At 40.0% G+C, this 19,949-nt stretch overlaps 1 protein-coding gene across 11 annotated transcripts in view; it reads left to right on the top strand.

The window, feature by feature from the left end:
* The window catches only part of MYO9A (myosin IXA), a 132,646-nt gene that overhangs the window by 20,545 nt on the left and 92,152 nt on the right, over window positions 1–19,949 (top strand). For all 11 annotated transcript variants that reach the window (XM_089538894.1, XM_089538896.1, XM_089538901.1 and 8 more), the window contains exon 2: window positions 10,914–11,827. In XM_089538894.1, the coding sequence (XP_089395020.1) occupies window positions 10,985–11,827 (843 nt within the window). In that variant the 5' untranslated portion in view covers window positions 10,914–10,984. The remainder of the gene's footprint in view (window positions 1–10,913; window positions 11,828–19,949) is intronic.

The raw sequence follows: 19,949 nt of genomic DNA, 5'->3' as shown, positions 1-19,949 counted from the left end.
GTTTGGCTCAGGCCTAATTATAGGCACAGAAGGAAGAGGACAGAGTCAGTTAGACCATCTAGCAATGTTTCCTTTAAATTGCTAGTTGGAGTGGATAGGGAAATATAGCACAGCACTGAAAAATCTTCCAACTTACTGTCAGTATGGAACTTTTCAATGGAATTTGTCATTTGCTGAAGTTAAGAATTTTGAAATTAAACATTGCTGTTTTATTTCTGTTAAATTGCAATTGTCGTGTAGCATAGTGGTTTGAGTGTTGGACTATGGCTCTGGAGAACAGAGTTTGATTCCCAGCTTGGGCGTGAAACCCACTGGGTGACCTTAGGCAAGTAACACTCTCTCAGCCTCAGAAGACAGCAGTGGCAAACCTCCTCTGAATAACTCTTGCCAAGAAAACCCCATGATAGTTTTGCCTTAGGGTCACAATAAGTTGGAAACTACTTGGGGGCATGCAGCAGCAACAACTTCCTTCTTCAAATGCAGAAAAGCAACCAGTTGCTAATTCATATGCTACTAGCTGGTAAATTTGGAAAAAATCTAAACTGCTTTTGATACTAATCCAAAGCTAGCACCAGTATGGTCAATTTCATCTAATTTACAGGGATATGCCGATGTGGGGTGATTCTTAGCCTCATGATCCAGGGACTTACAACTAAGGTGATGTCCAAAGAAATTTTAAAGAAAATTAAGGCCCAAGATAGATGGGCTGAAAGGGGCGTGGTGGCAGCAATACTAGGATTAGGGACTGTGCACCAACCGCACAGTCCCTAACCCTAGTATGGAGTGGCAGCCTACTAATGGCGGTGTCCTGTGTACACAGACGCTGCCATTGTGACATAAGCACCACACAGCATCCGCAAGGTGCTGCACAGCGCTTACATCGCGAGTGCACCAGTGGCGCACTTACGCCATCACTCTGGTGCCTTAAAAAGAACCCAGAAACCAGGGTTGTTTTTTTTTGCTCTGGAGGGAAGCTGCATGGTTTGGCGGCTGCGGCTTCCCTCTGGAGGAAAATAGGCCGCCGGCAGGCCACCCTTTTGGGGTGTTCTGTCCCGGGCCAAAGACACTGGGGGAAGAGGGTTGCTGCATAGTTGTTTCACAAAATACAACTAATAAAAAATTAAGGCAGGAGGAGGGCCTGTGTGCTGCTAGCAGGGGGACTGTGGGAAAGAAGGCTGGGAAATAGGACAGGAAGTCACTAGGCAGGATGACTGAGGAAACAGATACAGAATGGGTAGTGGGCAGAGAATTGCAGGGCCTGAGAAAATGATAATGAAGGATCCACAAAGGTTGTGTAAACGTTGTGCTGAATGTATCTAGTGTTTCTGCAAGCCCTCTCACTCACTCCTGATTTGGTGAGTACAGAGCTCATAGACTTATTTTTTTTAGAGTGTTTACACTTAAGTGTCTCCCATTGTGCAATCACTTGTACCACTGTGAGAAACAAAATAGCAACGGTGATGTACCTATGTGATACTAAAATTGTATAGGTTCTTAGTTATTGATTTGAATTATCTATTTAGGTCTTGATCCCTCACAGGCTGTAACTGTTAAACGTTTTTATGAAATACAGGCAGGTCTCAATTTATGTTGAGGTTACATTCCTGGACTTACAGTGTAAGTTGAGATTGATGTAAATGAGAGGACTAGTTCCATAGGGAATCACTCAAGACCAGAGGGATGCATTCCAACAGGCCAGAGGTAGCCACAAAGTTGGCAGTTTTACTTGACACACTACTAGGTTTGAAGAGGCTTAAAACATAACACACCAGAGTTCATTTTTTCCAGGATATTTAGATAGACAGATAATCTGAAAAGGGGCTAGGAAAGACAGCAAGGATTAACTACCAGGAGCCTTGGTTGCATAAGAGGGCTTGCCATTAGACAGTAGTTCATCTTCAGAGGAGTGCAAAGAGCAGTTGGTAAGAACTGTGTTCTGTTGGCTTCCCAGGTGGAGAAAGCACATTAGGAGAGAAAGACAGCATATTTTCTGCTATGTCTTCAGCACCATATGCAGAGGGGACAAGAGGAGAGAGCACATCTCTATAGTAACAAGCTGCACTAAAAAACCCAAACCAAATCAAACAAAAAGGCCCTTGTATAAAACACCCAGTGATTTCTTTCCCCCCACCTTTGATATCACTTGATAACAAATAAGCTGTAAGAGGCCACAAGGGTCTTTGCGGCTAGACTCCTAGTTCCACCCACTAGTGACTCACAGATGTGACTCACAGAAGCTCCACCCCTCAGCAAGAAGCACACTCTCCCAAGAGTTTTTAAAAATTCAAACACTCACCTACTTAAAATGGCTGCCCAGAAACTGCTCTCCTTCTAGTTCTACCATAATGCTTTATAGTAATAAAATATAAGTGGTATCAGCCATAACAAAATACAATTCAAACATAAAACAGTGTGGCATTTAAAGCAAATCAGGTTAAAAGGCCAATGTTTTGATTTTTAATTCTGCCTGGCACTGAATAGCTAATACAAGGCTCCCCAGGGGAAGACTTCAATAGGCAGAGTGACATAAGCAATGACATCCTTTTTCCAGTTGTCCCACTTCTCTTCCTATAGGGAAGCTTTAGTAAATGACCTTAATGTATGAGCAGGTTGATGTGAAGCAGGATACCTGTATTCCAGTCTGTAGTGCTTTTTCATCATGAAATGTGAATATGCTGTGGCTATTTCTGGATATCCTGTAGCCGGTAATCTGATCAGCATTCACAGAATGAAAAAAAACACACCTTGGTATCTTGATTCACCTTGTAGTTTTGGATATCAGTCTACTAGAAGACTCTCAGCCCTTTCTCATGTCACTGACAAATAACCAAGTAGTGAAGCATCTGATTCAGGCTGAAAGGTAGCATCTGCCCTATGACTGACCCATTACTACTGGACTGTGACAGAACAGGCTGCCCATTGAATGGATGGCTTGTTCTGTACTTTCCCCTCCAGCAGTTGCCTGCTGTGACAAGTGCTGCTTGCCTAATGTTTGTAACTCTGCCAGTGAAATGGAGTGAATATAATTTTAAAGAGCAGAGGGTTAAATTTCCCAGCATCTGATCCTCACCATCCACACATTTTCAGAATGTTTGTTTTGCCTGAAGGAAGAGACAAAGATTGAGCCACTAAATTTTCATGTCATTTAGTTACTTTTCACTATTACCTTTTCATGTGTTCCAGAGCTATAAGTAGCAGAATTTATGTAGGAGCAGTAAGTATATTCTCCTGATACCCGTGAACAAATTTGACTCTGGCAGTCTTGATGGTAAACTGTAGTGTTTTGGTGTCACAGTATGGGTTGTGATTACAATGAGGGACAATGCATTTTAACATATGTAACTTTATACCTTAGGCCTGGTGGGCCTAGTGATTTGTGAATTTAACTGCCTGTGGATTGCCATGCCCCATATCATTCAGTGGTGGCATGTGCATGTGGACACATTGATGCAGACATGCACACATTACCATCCATTGAATAATAGGAGGCTTGAGCATCTGTGTCTTTTCCTGTCAGTGGTGGTAGTGGAACTAAATCCCTGCGGGTGGGAAGAGTCCACTGTAAAATTGTTGGAGGTTATGCTTATGCCACCTAAAATAGAATTGTCACTTACACCACTTCATTGACTTCAGTTTCCTTCCATCCCTCTTTTCTTACCTGTTAACTAACTGAAGATGTTTTGGAGTGCAGATGTTTGGAACTGTGATCTAAACTGCCTTGTTGATTTATGTCTGTAGCAAGAAAAATATCACCCTGTTTCCAAAAATTATATCTTACACTGCTGTGGAATGGTTTCATATTAAGGTTATTCTCACAAATGTCATGTTGTGAACAGCCATTGCTTTATATTTGGAATCATCTTCTCAAACCAAGGATGCTTAGTGGAGCGAACAGAAAAGGAAAAACTGTGTGTGCACTGGCATCAGAGGTGGGAGGTTTTGGATCCATCCACTTAAGATCCTCCTCCATAATATGATGAGTGGATCTTTTTGAGATTTCAACAGGGTACTAGTAGACTTCACCATAAGCTTTCTTGCAAGGTAGCAGGGTAATAACATTACTTGAAGCTTTTAAGAAGTGTGCTCCTTCTCTAAAGCACATTTATTTGGAGAAGACATCCAGTTTGTAGAGAAATCCCAAATAGACTAGCAACACAGTGCTTAAGACTTTGAAATTAAAGCAGTTTAACTTGCTTAGTAGGTTACCCTTCACCTAACTTGGTTACCTTCACAGTTCTTGAACTATAACCATGTTAGCTAATGATAATGGGAATGGTAGTCCAACATATCTGGAGAGTAACTATTTAGGGTAGGCTGTCAGAAGTTCTGATTAGTTTTTGTGAGTTTTTCAGGCTATGGCTATGTTCTAGAAGAGTTTACTCCTGAGGTTCCAGAACATGGCCACATAGCCCAAAATACCCACAAAAAATATAGATGCTGGCCATGAAAGCCTTTGACTTCACAATTCTGATTAGAATTGCTCCATCTTCTTCTTTAATTTATTTAGAGTAATTTATTCAGCAGGAGGAGCAGACCCTCTGAAGAACTGCAGTAGGGAGATCTTGCCTCATCTCACAAATAGAATATACCTTCTTGTGGAATAAGTCGGGGGAGGGCCAATTAAACTCTTGAACTTTAAGAGCAATTCTGCCTCATGAGACACAGAGAACATGATTTCCAAAAAGAATATGCACATAGCTTCACATTTTGCTTATTTTTTAAAAACAGTGTATGACACATTTATTCAGTGTATTATTGATTAATAGTATTGCTGTGCATTGTCCATTTGGGCATTTATAGATTGCTTTTTAATAAGTACCAGGATTAGCAAAACAATTTGGCTGGTATCTTTGCTTCACAAAGCCACTTTTTTATTGATTTGTTCCTTAAGTGGAAGTTGGAGACATTCCTTTTGTTGAATCTGGTCGTAAATACTTTGACTACAGTTGGGTAATCTTTCAATATGTTCACAATATTTCTTGCTCAGCATTATGAATCATACATAACCGTCTTAGAAATCCAAGTTTCCATTCGATAGCCAGAAACTGAATGCTGCTACAACAAAAACATTAAAGCTAAGAACTAAACAAATGTTGGAAGTATAAATATTTTTCACTATATAATCCTAACATGTCATCCTATCTTTTTTCCCCTCTGTGTAGTAATGTGGAGTTGAATTCCTCTCTGCCAAATATGTTGAGGTTATAAGTCATTTGGACACATAATGGGATTTGACACCACTGAAAATGAAGCAAGTTATCACAGTTGGCTAGTGTAACGTCTGGCAAGTTGTATGTGTTGCCTGCATAGCGTTTGGAACTTACAAAGACATAAAGATTGTTTGGCTTTCTTTCTTTCTTTGCTTCATAATTTTGAGGATACAAAATGGTGAAAATGGGGAACCATCCTATCTGCAGAGGTTTGGTTCTGGGTGGCCCAGCAGAGTGCAAAAAAAGCACATGGTCACACCCAATATCATTCAGTGGTGGCAATATGTGTGTGGACATCTGTCATGTGCCACTATGGAATAATATGAGACGTTGCTATCCATATTAGAATGTAATCGGCAAGCCACCTTCTGATACATACATTCTGCCTCTGATATAGTCTTTCCAGAATGTCACTGAGAGATTATCACTTTTGTGAGGAAAAAGCCTTCTCTTTCATCTCGCTTGCTATGTCAGAGCTCTTTAAAAAACAACAACAACAGGGAATAAACTCCCTGCATTGTTCACTGACAGTGTATTAATGGTGCTGCTATTATTTGCTGGACTGAACAAGCAAGATAGTCACTACAGTGAGTACATTAAGTCTCTCTGTATTTCATGAATGACTTCCAAATGTGGGTACACTATATTGGTATAAATATAGCACAGGAAGTATCCTTTTATCTCTGATCAGAGTTAGGATATCTAATCTCTTGTATCATAAAAAGAAAGAATTATGTTTTAGTTAATTAGTGTGAGAGTGTTCTTTAAGGATGCTTAGCTTGATAAAAGTTTTCAATGGTTCACAATGTTGCAAAATGTCTTTACATGGTTTGCGGTGTTTTTACAAAGAACTGAGCATTTGAAATCTTTAACCCAGAAGTATTGATAGAATGTAGCTTTCAAGTCTTCCACGGTTATTTTAAGCTTTAAACAAGAGACTAAGCATTTGTATGTGCATAATGACAGTTCTTTCTTGAGTGGCTCAAGAGTGAATTTTCAACTAATTTGTTGGTAGGGATGTGTGATGTCAAAACATATTTCAACTATTTGCAGAAAAGTAAGCAACAGCAACAGAGAGCAGGAATTTGGCTCAAACCATAAAAAGGCAGCATTCAGGGGAAAAGACTGCATGCTTCCCTCAAAGTCAGCAAGCATTTTTTTTTAAATGCAAGCTTTGGAGGTCAATACAGTGTGGTGCAATGATTTGAGCATTGGACTATGAATCTGGGAGACCAGGGTTTGAATTCCCCGCTCAGCCTTAGAAATCCACTAAGTGACCAGGGACATGTCACATTCTCTCAGCCTCAGAGGAAGGCATAGGCAAACCTCCTCTGAACAAATCTTGCCAAGAAAGCCCTGTGATAGGTTTGCTTTAGGGTTGCCATAGGTCAGAAATTACTTTAATTGACATGTACATGTGCGCACACACATGCATGCATATACATGAATCTCATGCTGCAAGTCTGTTATTGCAAAGTAGAGGTGAATCCATGAGGAAGATTCTTGGTCAAAGCCCTCTGTCCCTAACAAGTATTCAGGACACACCAATACAAATGGCACTCCATTTTCATGGGGGATCCATTTCAGAAACACCCCCCCCCCATGAAAACGGAGGCTTGCACATATTCAAGCCCCATAGGCTTGAAAGGGTTGCATGTACACCCCATTGAAAATAGCGGAGGTCACCTCTCCATGGATTTTTGAGTTTGCAGATCTCAGATCTGCAAGATAGGAGGTTATATCACTACAATTTATTAAAATCCCAAATGAAACAATACAAACCACACTGAAACCATCTTGCACTGTTTTCTGAAAGCCAGAGTATGTTTTCATTCTCAGAAACATTACAGAACTGGTATAAACTGCATCCATTTTCATAGTGATCACTATGTCCTGAGAACATTTATACTGTATACTTTCCATCTGTACTAGGAGCTAGTGAGGCAATGAATGGAATGTTAGAGCAATTTCCTCAGCTTGTGACAGCATGAATGTTTTTTCATTTTTAATGCTCCTTTATCTCTTAATTATTTCATCTTTGGGACACCAGGCCCCTCTAATGCATACAGTCGTGTTTTACATGTATAATAAAGGTGAGATGTATGTTTTTTGGCAGTCAGTTGGCAATCATAGGTCTCTATAATAACTCTTTTTTGCCAAATGGCTTTCAGGAATTGTTTCTGTTTGTTCTTATATGTTAAAAATAATAGCAGGCACACTAATCTTCTTCATGTATACCTGATACCTACAGAGAGCAAGGCACTCTTATGATTGTTCTCAGAGATGCTGTTTTGTGAGGTGGGATGTATGTGTGGAGTTCTAGCAAAGAGTAATTTGTTACCCAAACATAAGCATTGTTCCTGAGGATGAATCACCCTTATATAACTAGGTGACCCACAGAGGAAATAATTCTGTCAAAACTGAAGTATAAATAATCAGACTAGAGCTGGTTTTCTTTTGTCACCAAAACAGCATTATAAAGAGCTATATCCTTTATTGGGCAACAATAATTTGAAATCACTTGGAGCATTTAAAATTGAATTGGATGTTTGCCTGACAATGCATTTAGGTGTTTCCTAAGTGCTGTTAATATTGGTTTTATCAATGCCAAACCCTACTTGTCAGCACAATTTGATGGGCATCTTTGAGAAGGTAACAAGGAATTGGTTGACAAGATTTTCTATTTTGTGAAGCTGGCCAGCTGGCTACTTCCCTGTTTCTCATTCCTTCCCTCCAGTAACAGAGCAAGTAGTGCATTTCCAAGTACTTTATGATGTCTGTTTCAGCAAAGGAAGTGGATGCCTGGTACCTGACAGTCCAGACAAGATCACCTAGGAAAGAGGCCAGTCTAAGAGATTGCCAGTTGGTGATCTGTCTTATTGAAACTTTTGTCTGAGTTCACACTGAGGACATACATTAGAGCATCCATTTATGTGGGGTTCACTGATAAGATACCCTCATTATAAGCTTCAGTGTATGAGTCCTTATTAAAATGACACCTGCTGAAATATTAATTGAAATTTATCGTCCATGATCTAATTGAAGCTAAGAGTTCATAGAATCATAGAATCACAGAATTGAAAGAGGCCCCAAAGACTCCCTGATCCAACCCCCTGCCATGCAGGAACTCACAATCAGAACACTCTTGACAGGTTGACCATCCAGCCTCTGTTTAAGAACCTCCAAAGAAGGAGACTCCACTCCTCTCTAAGGCAGCATATTCCACTCTCGAACGGCTCTTACCATCAGGAAGTTCTTACTAATGTTTAGATGGAATCTCTTTTCCTGTAGTTAGTGATGTGTGAGGCACTTGTAGCCATGTTTCCTGGTACTACTGTGACTTATGATAATAATAAAATATGCCCACATTTTACAAATCTGTTTCATAGATTTTAAAACAGATTTCTTTTCAGTGTAAGTGCAGGGAGTGTATTGATTTTGAACATTAACTGATTGCTGAATTTATTTCCTTTGAATTTGTAGCTGTGTGTGTGTGTCTTTCTCTAAAACATGGTCATGGGGATATTAAATAGAATATTTAGTTAGCAAAATGAGCTCAAGGAGCTTAGCCCTTGCATCTTTTCTCTTGAGAAATGGTGTTAGAAAGATGCCATTTGAAGCAAAGTAGTTGGAAAAGACCTTGAGCAGGTCACACTCTCTCAGCCTTAGAGGAAAGCAAGGGCTAACCTCCTCTGAACAAATCTTGCCAAGAAAACCCCATGATAGGTTTGCCTTAGGATCCCCTTAGGATCGTTATAAGTTAGAAATGACTCGAAGGCACAAAACAACAAGCTGGAAAAGTGTGCTTAACACCTGTTTATCACTTTTCCCTACTGCAATACTATTTAACGTGACTTGTTTTATCCCTACCCTATATCTCAAGTTCCACAGCAAAGTGTTTTTCAACATGCCTGCTAGTGGACTCAAATGTAGACGGAGAGAATGGGATGCCTTAAACAATGCTGTACTGTACTGTAGTACAGTATCAATATTTTCTCTCTTTCATACTGCAATTTAAAATCCAGAATAAGAAGACTTAGTCTTCCTATAGTGCCACATAAAAACCTCTTCTATGCTGAGACAGCATAAGGATAGTGAAGTACGTAAAAAGACTTCACACTTTTTAAAGTCATTGTGCTACCTATTAATGTAACCAACAAATGGCTGTGCAATTCCTTTGGCAGGAGGATTCATCTAACTGTTCTAGCAACTGTTCTAATAAGGCTCAGGTGCTTCATAAGGCAATACATGAGCAGGATGACTGGGAGCATTTTTTTATTGTTTAAGGCATCTCATTCTCTCCATCTGCCTTTGGGTGTGAAAGAGGAAAGCAAAGTGTGAGCACATGGAGGATAAGTTGTAAGCAAGTACAATTTGTGACATTACAAAATATCTTTGGCGCATCTGTTAATGGATCAACTTGGGCTTCCAATTTCCTGGCTTTGTGGAGTTTGAGCAGATCTAAGAGAGCCTTAACTTTGATTTTAAACCTGATTTGCTTAAAAGCAAAGGTCTGAAAAATATTTAAAATCACTTTTAAATAAAAAGGCCTTGAGCTTTTTTGTTTTTTGACAGCAAATAAATACATGCCAGTTTGTGCTTCTAGTAATTAAGGAAGAATGTCATCTTGTTCATCCTTATCAATTAGGAATTACCAGAAGAAAGGCAGTATTGAATTATATGGGTGGCTTACATTGAGGTCTCTTAAAGCATGAATGACTCTCTGGATCATGATTGTAATAAAATATGTGACACAACAACACTTAACCCACATTAGGAATCTAAAATAAGTATAGCCTGTTCATAAGCTCCTGAATTTGAAAGAGCTGAATTGCAGTTAGCAGAATCTTCATTATTTACAAATATACTTTTAACTGTTGTTTCAAATTGCAGAATTTGCGAGTTACACAAATGAAAAGCATATGTCTTAAAAATGAAGGTAATCTCAGTAGCTATTTGAGTGTTTCACTTGTATTCATTACCGTTGAATCTTCTTAAATAGAACAGAATTGTCTACATCAGACTCTGAGATGGGCTTCTGTCTAGAAACTGGCTTGCCACATACTGTACTTGTTTAACTTCAGAGAATAAGATAAACTTGATACACTGAGGCCATTCTCTTGCTGCATTTGGTTCCCTTAACTCGCAAACATGTACTTGTTCTACAAATTTAATATGGTCCCAAAGCAATAGAGAGGGTAAAGGTATAAAATAATTAATCCTGATTTACAGTAATTAGGAGCTTGCTAGAAAATCATCTTAAGTCTCATTGCCTATTGGAGTTGGGGGGCAATTTTCTTTGACTTTTAGCAAAACCTTCCTTCCTGTCACTTATAGCTGTTCTTGATAACTGTCTTTGTAATAATAAATTATGTGTGTGAGGTGAAAGCTGGTGGACGATGGAATGGTAACTTTTTCTTTTTCATTGACTATTATGAAAATAAATGACCTCTTAAGCAAGATGGGCTTATGCATGCTTTTACAATGAATGTATAAAAATGTTTGAGTAGAAAAAGCATTTGAGAGGTGGTCTTGGAACACTTGAGTGCTCATACTTCCAAGCAAAAAGTGACTATTAAGAGTATATCTGAATTTAAACATTGATCCTGCAGTTTCTTATACTTGTAGTTAGACTGTTTTGGTGTTGGGGGAAATTTATTCCTTAAATATTGTGTGTCTAAAGTATTTTTGTATTTCTTGCAGTGATGATACCATGATCACATATTCTGCTATTCCAAAGATGGGTTGCTGTTACTGATGGGAAGAAGTCCAATATGAGTGGAAATGATGTTGGAGGAAGAAGACGCTTTGAAGACAGTGAACATACACTACATATATATCCTGGGAGCATTGCTGAAGGGACCATCTATTGTCCTGTTATTGCACGAAAAACTTCCACTGCTGCTGAGGTGATAGACTCTCTGATCAACAAGCTTCAGCTGGACAAAACAAAATGCTACGTCTTGGCAGAGGTGAAGGAGTTTGGTGGGGAAGAATGGATCCTCAACCCCACAGACTGTCCTGTCCAGCGCATGATGTTGTGGCCTCGTATGGCACTAGAGAATCGTTTGAGTGGAGAGGATTACCGCTTTCTTCTAAGGGAGAAGAATCTCGATGGGTCAATACATTATGCCAGCCTTCAGTCCTGGTTGCGAGTGACAGAAGAGCGACGCAGGATGATGGAACGTGGCTTCCTTCCTCAGCCACAGTACAAAGATTATGATGACCTGTGTGCTTTGCCAGATCTAAATGAAAGGACGCTCTTGGAAAACCTTAGAAATCGCTTTAAGCAGGAAAAAATTTACACATATGTTGGGAGCATACTAATCGTTATTAATCCATTTAAATTTCTCCCCATTTACAACCCCAAATATGTCAAAATGTATGATAATCATCAACTAGGGAAGTTGGAGCCCCACATTTATGCAGTGGCTGATGTAGCATACCATGCTATGCTTCTACGTCGGAAGAACCAGTGCATTGTCATTTCTGGAGAAAGTGGGTCTGGGAAAACGCAGAGCACAAACTTCTTGATTCATCACCTCACTGCTCTTAGCCAAAAAGGATTTGCTAGTGGAGTCGAACAAATCATTCTTGGAGCGGGACCAGTGCTTGAGGTAAGGCAAAAGTCATGTTGCAGATTATGATGCAGCTTTTTAAAAATGAGTGATAAAGTAGTTGTTTTGTGATTATACTTCTGACCATCTGCCAGTGGCTCATAATATTGCACACGTGAGGTTCTTCCATTTTTTTTAGTGATTCTGGTAAAAAAATGCATGTGGAAAACATTACCTTGGAATATTAAATCCATATGGATGGGTTTTTTACACCAAAGAACTATTGAGCAGGAGCTGGCTGTAGTACATCATCCTGCTTGCAATTTTCTCTAAAAACGTATACATACTATGCTATGGTATCATAATATCTTCCATTTGTGTATGTCAAGAATCATAAAATTACACCAGCAAGTGTACAGTACTTACTGTGTTGGATATTGTTGATGGGAGATGCAGTCAGATAACAACTGGAGGACCACAAGTTGTTAATTCTTGTTATAGAATAGATCTGGATTACAGTGAATTATAGCTCTTGAAAATTGGGATTTGTTTTAAAATTTGTTTAAAATAGGCACTACAGCCCGGTGGTGGGCAACTGCATGGAGGGACAAGGGCCAGTGCTGGGGTCAGTTTTCTCGTTTGTTTCCTCATGGGCTGTGCATTGTGCTGCTTCCAGTTACCATTTTGAGCTAGTTTGTTGCCTACAAAACTGGAGATCCTTTTGCGTGTGTGTGTGTGTATTCGAGGTGTTCTGGGGAAAACCAAGTTGCTTCTTGCTGGTTTTTTATGTGTTTGGGCAAAAAAACCCAGATGGCATAGTTGATTGCAATGACTTGTCTGCACATCTTGCTGTTGTCTCAAGTACTGTACTTTAGATAATTAAAGAATCATCATTCTTAGAGGTCAGAAGTGAAGCTTGCTCTATTTATGTTTATAGACACCAATATTGATGCAAACAGGGTTATAGTCAGTAGTAATCTCTAAGGTAGTGGTTCTCAAACTGGGGGGCAGGACCATTTGGGGGATGTGAGAGTTGCTCAAGGGGGGCTTGGAGGCCCTCATTCCTCCCTCTCCCCTCCTCCCCTCAAACCTTTTCTCTCCTGAAGGGAGAAGAGAAATAGGAGGAGGGTACTAAAGCAGCCATTTCTGCATGAGAAGGGAGAGAATGAGAACAGGGGAGGCTCATTGGTCTCTGGCAGGGCCCATTATTCCAAGCTGCTGCTTTTTCTTCCACCACCTATCCCATCACTGCCCTCTTTCTCAGGACAAGATGCTGCTGCAGCCTCAACAAGCATGACCACTCAGTGAAGTGATCCCTAGGTGCATGGCTGCCAAACTATTCCTTTATCTCTTTGTTTGTGACTTTCACAAGCCTGTTTCTTGCTCACATGTACACAGACATGTTCAGCTGCACATTTTTTCTTGCTTGCTTTCTCCCTCATGCCTTCTTATCCAATTAATTCTTTCACACACATTCAAATCATGATCTTTCTCCTTCCCTCACAGACACTGATTCTCTCTCTCTCTCTCTCTCTCTCTCTCTCTCTCTCTCTCTCACACACACACACACACACACACACACACACACACATTCTCTCTCTCTCTCATGCTAATTCTTTAGCACACATGCACACTCTGAAACTCTTTCTCTTTCACAGTCACACAGAAATTAATTCTATCATCCCCCTCAGTACCTTGCTTGGGTTGTGAGTGACTTTGTCTTACACACGCACAGTAATGCTCTCTCCCTCTCCCTCTCTCTCTCTCTCTCTCTCTCTCTCTCTCTCTCTCTCACACACACACACACACACACACACACACACTAAGTCACACTCTTCATTCTTTTTTACATACTCACCTATGCATTTGTGTATACAAGAGAATGACTGTTTTTGTGTGACTGTGTGTGAGAGAATAAATGAGTATGTATGGGAATGAAAGAAAGAAAGCACGACTGAGTGTGTACATTTATGTGAGCATTGGTGTGTGTAAGTTTCTGGGAGACTGTATGTGGAAAATGTACCCGTGTAAAGTATTTAAATAAAACTGTTGTAATTTCAACAATGTTATATCTTATAAAATGTTAAAATATGCATTTATGTATGTGTAAACTAAAACACACACATTAAACAAACAAAGTATTTTTATTAGTATATTGTGTTGAGTGTGTGTGGGGGGATTGACATCCAGATGTAGATGGAAATGGGGTCACAAGGATAAAAAGTCTGAGAACCACTGCTCTAGGGGGTTAGCACTGGTTAAATCCATGGGTAGAGAATATGTTTAGGGGAAGGCCTGCTGAGAGTGTGGCATAGGCAGCTAATTACTATTTAGTGAGCAAGTGCATTAAGGCTGCATCAATTATTCTTACACTGGTGGGAGGAGTGATGTTGACAGGTGATTCTAATAAAATCCTATTGTAGACGAAAATTCTACTTCTCTTGTTGCATTGCATATTGTTCTGATGCTCTCTGCATCCAAATAGCAACAAATGTCCTGAGGCATAGCATACCCAAGGAAGTATTGTGAATTACAAAAGCTGTGCAGTGTTGACATGTGGATTATTGCGCAGTGTCTCAGTGTATGTGGTGTGTACAGTCAATTATAAATTTTAACTCATCTCAAGCGGAAAGCCTCACTTAACTTGATGGGGATAAAGATTTCATCATATTTTGCTTCCTCATGTCTCAGTTTAAATTCAGCCAAACTTGCTTGTTCTACCAGTCTTGCTACGTACAAGCTGAGCCAAGACTGTAGCTTGTGCACATGATCCTGACTGATTCCCAAATATTAATGTTGAATATATTTATTATTCCTCACCTTTCCTTCCCTACAGAAAAAACCTATCTTTACATTTGGCTACAGTAAGCTTAAAGTCAAATTATACAGTAATAGAGACAGTATGGTGTAGTGGTTTAACCATTCAACTATGACTGGTGCCTAGGGGTTGATTCGCTGCTTGGCCATGAAACCCACTGGGTTCTTCTTCGTGGTCTCTGCAGCTGGTTGGGCAGCAACTGAGAAGCTTCTTGCTTATTCTGGTCTCACAGCAAAGGCTGGCAGAGGTGAGAGTCTTTTTGGTTGCTATTTGACTGGTGGCTCTGTTGCTGCTCCCTTTTCGCCCTGTCATCCTGGGAGCAGCAACCGAGAATCCTCTTACCCATGCCAGCTTTGCAGCAAAGGCCAATGTGGACAAGAAGCCTCTTGGTTGCTGTTCAGGCAGCTGCTCAGTTGCTGCTCCCAGGGTGACCAGGTGTAAGGGAGAAGCTTCCCTCTAGAGAGGAGGGACTCTCGATCCTTCATCAGGGCAGAGAAATGCACAGCCCACGTATGTGCAGGGGGTTTACAGAGGCCAGATCCTCTGGACTGGAGACAGGTGTGGGCCAGAAAGGGAGAGATTTTAACTACAGGAGCCACTCTATAGTTAAAATCTCTTCCTTTCTAGCCCACACCACTTTCCAATAATTGAGCACAGACACCCCTTCCCCAGAGACTTATTATTATTATTATTATTAATTTTATTCATACACCGTTCTTTAGAAATGATCTCAGAGTAGAAGACATGTCTTCCCCACACAGCTTCAAGTGGCCACTGTCCCACACAAAAATGGTTTCTTCTGCAACCTCTTCACTTACTCCACCTAATGAAAGAAAGCAGGAGGAGCAGTATAACTCCAGTCTGTCAACCAACTCCCAGCAAAGCTCATAAAGCTTAATCAGGGTCCCAAATGTCAAAGCTCCTTTTTGCTGCCATTTCTTCCCCACCACCATGTACTCTAACTCTTTGCTCCAGTCTGTCCCAAAATGGTCATGCTCTGAGCCACAGAAGCGATGTTCTGTGCCCAAGCCTCACACGAGTTTCCCAATTGCCACTACTAGTGAAAGACACCAGTAAGGGAGTGAGCTCACATGGTCACGCAAAGAGTGGGAGACAACACCACACAAAATGATCAGCGAGGCTGTGTGGTGGTTTTTTGAGGACCCTGAAAAGAAGTTTCATGCAACCCTCATCCCCACCATGGTCCTTGTCTTTCTTGCACATCGGTATTTAGACTTAAGGTCCCCTTGCTGCCCCCCTTTTCCCTCACTGCCCACCTACTGACCCACTCTTTTCTTACTGCTCACCTGGAACCTCCCACTGCTCCCAGGGGGGAATATACACACACTTTGGGAATTGCTGCTTTAGAGTCATCGTAAGTCGGAAACAACTTGAAGGCACACAGCATGCATGCATGCACTCTCTTCTCCCCTCTGCCGCTCATATAAATTTATGATACCCCTCCAGGAAATACTTTGGACATTGAAGGAATTTCATGATTCCCTTTGCCCAAACTGTAGTATAGCAAGAGAGCACGGCCTTGGCCTTATTCTTTGTGTATGTTTTACATCCATCCAAGTACAGTGTTCCTGGTTCCCCAGGCCAACTTCTAATAGATTTTAAACAAAGAGGAACTCTTCACCAGGGAATATATTATTGTTTATTGCTGCTTGAAGCCTGTTCAGATGCATTACATTACACAGAACTTACAGCGAGAAGTTGCAAAGGACTGAGTTCTATCTTGGAAATGTTTTGGTGGTACGGAGGTGCAAAAGCTTTTCTTCTTCCCCAAGATTTTGAAGCAGAATTCCTCAGACATCTGCATTTAGTTATTTCCTTCCCTATATGTCAGTCATAACAGAAAGTGAACTTCCCCTTTCTTCATTACTGTCGCCACCCTCCTCTTCCTCTGATAGGTTCCTATTTGTGTCAGCTGTTTTCCTGCTTACCTCTGCACACCATCATCTTTCATTTGCCAGTTATTTTGCTACCCATCACCCATGCTGTTTTCTCATTCATTTCTATTTCTATTCTGCTTCACACTGGGTCCCATTAGCCCAGCCGGTTGCTGGCTTACTTCATGCAGGCTTCATCCTCTCTCACATTTTAAAATTATGCTTGGTGCAACTTCCCCTTTCGATCACCCAGTCTCCAGCTGTTGTTCTTCTGAGCCAGATTTCACGACAGTGTGCAAGCTTTTCCCTTTTGTCTAGGGATTTTGGGGATTCTTTCAGCCATCAAAATAAAGACAAAAAATGTAATGTCTGGTAAGCAGCATCTGTTTCAGTCACTTCCAGCTATTTATGGAGAAGCAATGGACTTTGTCCAACCCTCTTTTATAGTTAGATTGATTAAACCAAGTGTCTAAAGAAGAAGAAAACACTCATTCATTCTTGGGTAAAACAATGTGCATTCAATAAACAGTCATTGTGACAACTGCCATTTGTTATCAGCCAAAGACAATAAAACCATTTTGAGGAGACTCACTCTTTCTCTGTATGAATCAGTGGGAATTAACATAAGGAATTGTCTGGGCTGCACACATTTAGTGACAGAGCAAAATATTCATCCCACTAATTAAAGATTTTCAGAATTTCACAAAAGGCTCTATTCTTCAAGTGCCAAGGGACAGAATGGCAGTATCTGGTTCCTAATCGTAATACTTCAAGAATAATTTCATATGCTGTTTGTTATATACAAGAATTATGCTTTATATTTATAATTACATCTCTGTTCAACAGTATGTTCAATAAGGTTTGTTATTCAAATTGCCAATTTGAATAACCCCATTAATACAGCAAAACATCCCAAACCAGTAGCCATTCTAGTATATTCTGGTAAATAAAACTGGAAAATAAAATAAAAAGAATATTATTTTATGTAGTTATTCTTCATGTGGAGAGAAAATATAGAGAAATCATAGCTAATGTATCTTAACTGGTCTTGAATTACAATCAGTGTATGATTTCCTGAATTTTAAAATCAATGACGTTGATTTGTTTTGCTAAATAATTGGGGACATTATCTGTCTTAAATACTCCCTTTGCATAATCTCCCTGTTATGTTGATATTATATCATAATGTTTGAGATTTTCAGCCAATGTTCCCATCCAAAGGATTTAACTCTGATATAGCGAGTCTTGAAATGGGTTAATATTAGGAATGTTGGCTACAGCTGTGTTTGTGTTCAAGGGTCTCTTTTATGTTATCATTCCGAGCCTTTCATAGTTGTCACAGAGAAAATATTTTTGAAGTCAGACATGTTGTCACTTGTCATTTTTCTCCAGGAGAATTGTGTTATTTATAACTGTTATCTATATATAGATAGATTGTGGGCTGAAGGGAAAAGTCAGAAAATAAGTGTCTTATTGTTGCCAAGTTAACTGCATCTTGGTATTTTGGTCATAGATATTGTGCCCTGTATTGTAACTTTTCAGTTGACACAGTCCAGAAACGCAGGATTAATATTTATTGAAGTTTAGCATAATAACATTTATATTTATCCTTGTGCTGTAGTTATACTGCACAGCCCAGTTTTAGCTGTTCAAAATTTTAAAAAAGAATATAATGAAATAATACTATATAGAACAAAGCTCAAATGTTTTACTATATAGAACTATATAGAACAAGGCTCAAATGTGCCATAGCACCCATAATAAAGTATCACCTTGGAATTCTCTGCTCCTTTACATGTTAAAACGACAGATTTTGTTCAACATGCTGCTGTAGGACTTCACATTATGTGTTATGCTGCCCATGTGCTGCATCTACTTTTAAAACTTCATAATTTCACTTTTGGCTGGTTTTTATTTATTGCCACTATTACTTTTAAAAGCTTATGGAAGAGAAATGGAGCTTAAATATTGGTGGTATTGAACACTCTTGGGAGAGAAGGCTTTGATCTCTTGTGACCCAAAAGAGGTAGCAAGACAGCCTTTGCTAAAGAAACGTATTCTGATCCTGGACAACTGCCACATAGTCTCTAACCTTCCATTTTTTAGGAGGGCATTGGAGAGCATAATGGATTCTTAGTTCCAGATGGGTTTTGAGGAAATTGATTTGTACAACCATCAACTTCACAAGACTTCACTTACTCATGTATGGGATGGGAAAAGGTCTCTCTAGACATGTAAAGGTCCTCCTCTGTGACTCTGACAATAGAGTCAAAGTGGAGGACTTCTAGATGCCTAGAGAGACCACCCCCCAAGACATTCCAATGAAAATTTAGAGTTCACATTTATCCATGTTTTTCTCTACTTGTAGTAATTCTTAGAATGCATCCCTAATGAATATGAAGATCCTACTCTATTCAGATGGATTCCAATCCAAAATCAGATTTGGCTTTGGGATGGAAAGGGCCTTGGTTATATGGTGAATGATTTGATCCTGAAACTGGATTATGGGACTATAGTCCTTATGTCTTTGCTGTTTTAAGGGCATTGATGCAATTGACCATGTTGAGCTTCTGTCAAGCCTGGCTTTGAGAGGCATATTATTAAGCACTCAGTATTGGAAAGTGCTTCTGGGTGACTTCTGTTCTACTCCATGACTTCCAGTTTGTGGAGTGCCACATGCTCCTTTTTCACAATATAGAGGGAAACCATTAGGAGAGATCATCTAACATAGTGTACTATGGTGTCATCAATCTGGAGATCACTTGCAACTTTATTTCTGTCTCCATCGTAACTGTATTGCAAGAATCATAGAATCATAGAAGGTGGTGAAATTCCTGAATAAATACTTGGGTATATTATTGGAATGCATGAAGGAGAACTAACTGAAATAGAACTTGGACAACAGACAGATGTTCTGTGGGTTGAGAAGTCATCTAATTTTAGAGTGGTTTAGAAGAAGTTGAACATGGGGTTGCAATCCTCCTGAAGGAGCAGGGTACAGCCTGAGAGTACTTCTGGGCTTGTTTCTATCACAAGAAGCCCAGGTAGAAGCATTAATAGTGGCATCACTAGGGTTGGCATCACCCAGTGCGATAAATTAAAAAAAAAAAAATTCAAAACTGGATGCCTCTCTCCTCCCACTGATCCTCAACCCACTTATGCCATATCCAGCATTTTAAAGGGATATATGCAAATAGCACAGTTCATTTCTGTCCAAAGACAGGTGTTTGGGGAACAGTGGTGTTACCTCTCTTAGTGTGTACCTGGTGTGGCCCAAGCCCCCCCACCCCCACCCCCTGAGCTTTAACCAGGAGTGTGGTGTTATTTGCTAATTGTGGCCTTTTCTGATTAAATCAGATCTAGCCTTTGTTTATCCCTCACTGGTCATACCTAGACTGGACTGTTATAGTGGTGACTCTTCAGTTTGGAACGATCTCTTGATAAAGTTGTTCATCTCTTCTGTTGTTTA

This window comes from Sceloporus occidentalis, unplaced genomic scaffold (assembly GCF_023333645.1).
Source record: "Sceloporus occidentalis isolate IW3139 unplaced genomic scaffold, rSceOcc1.0.p SCAF_9, whole genome shotgun sequence".
Lineage (NCBI taxonomy): Eukaryota > Metazoa > Chordata > Lepidosauria > Squamata > Phrynosomatidae > Sceloporus > Sceloporus occidentalis.
This window is presented reverse-complemented; position numbering and strand designations above follow the sequence as displayed.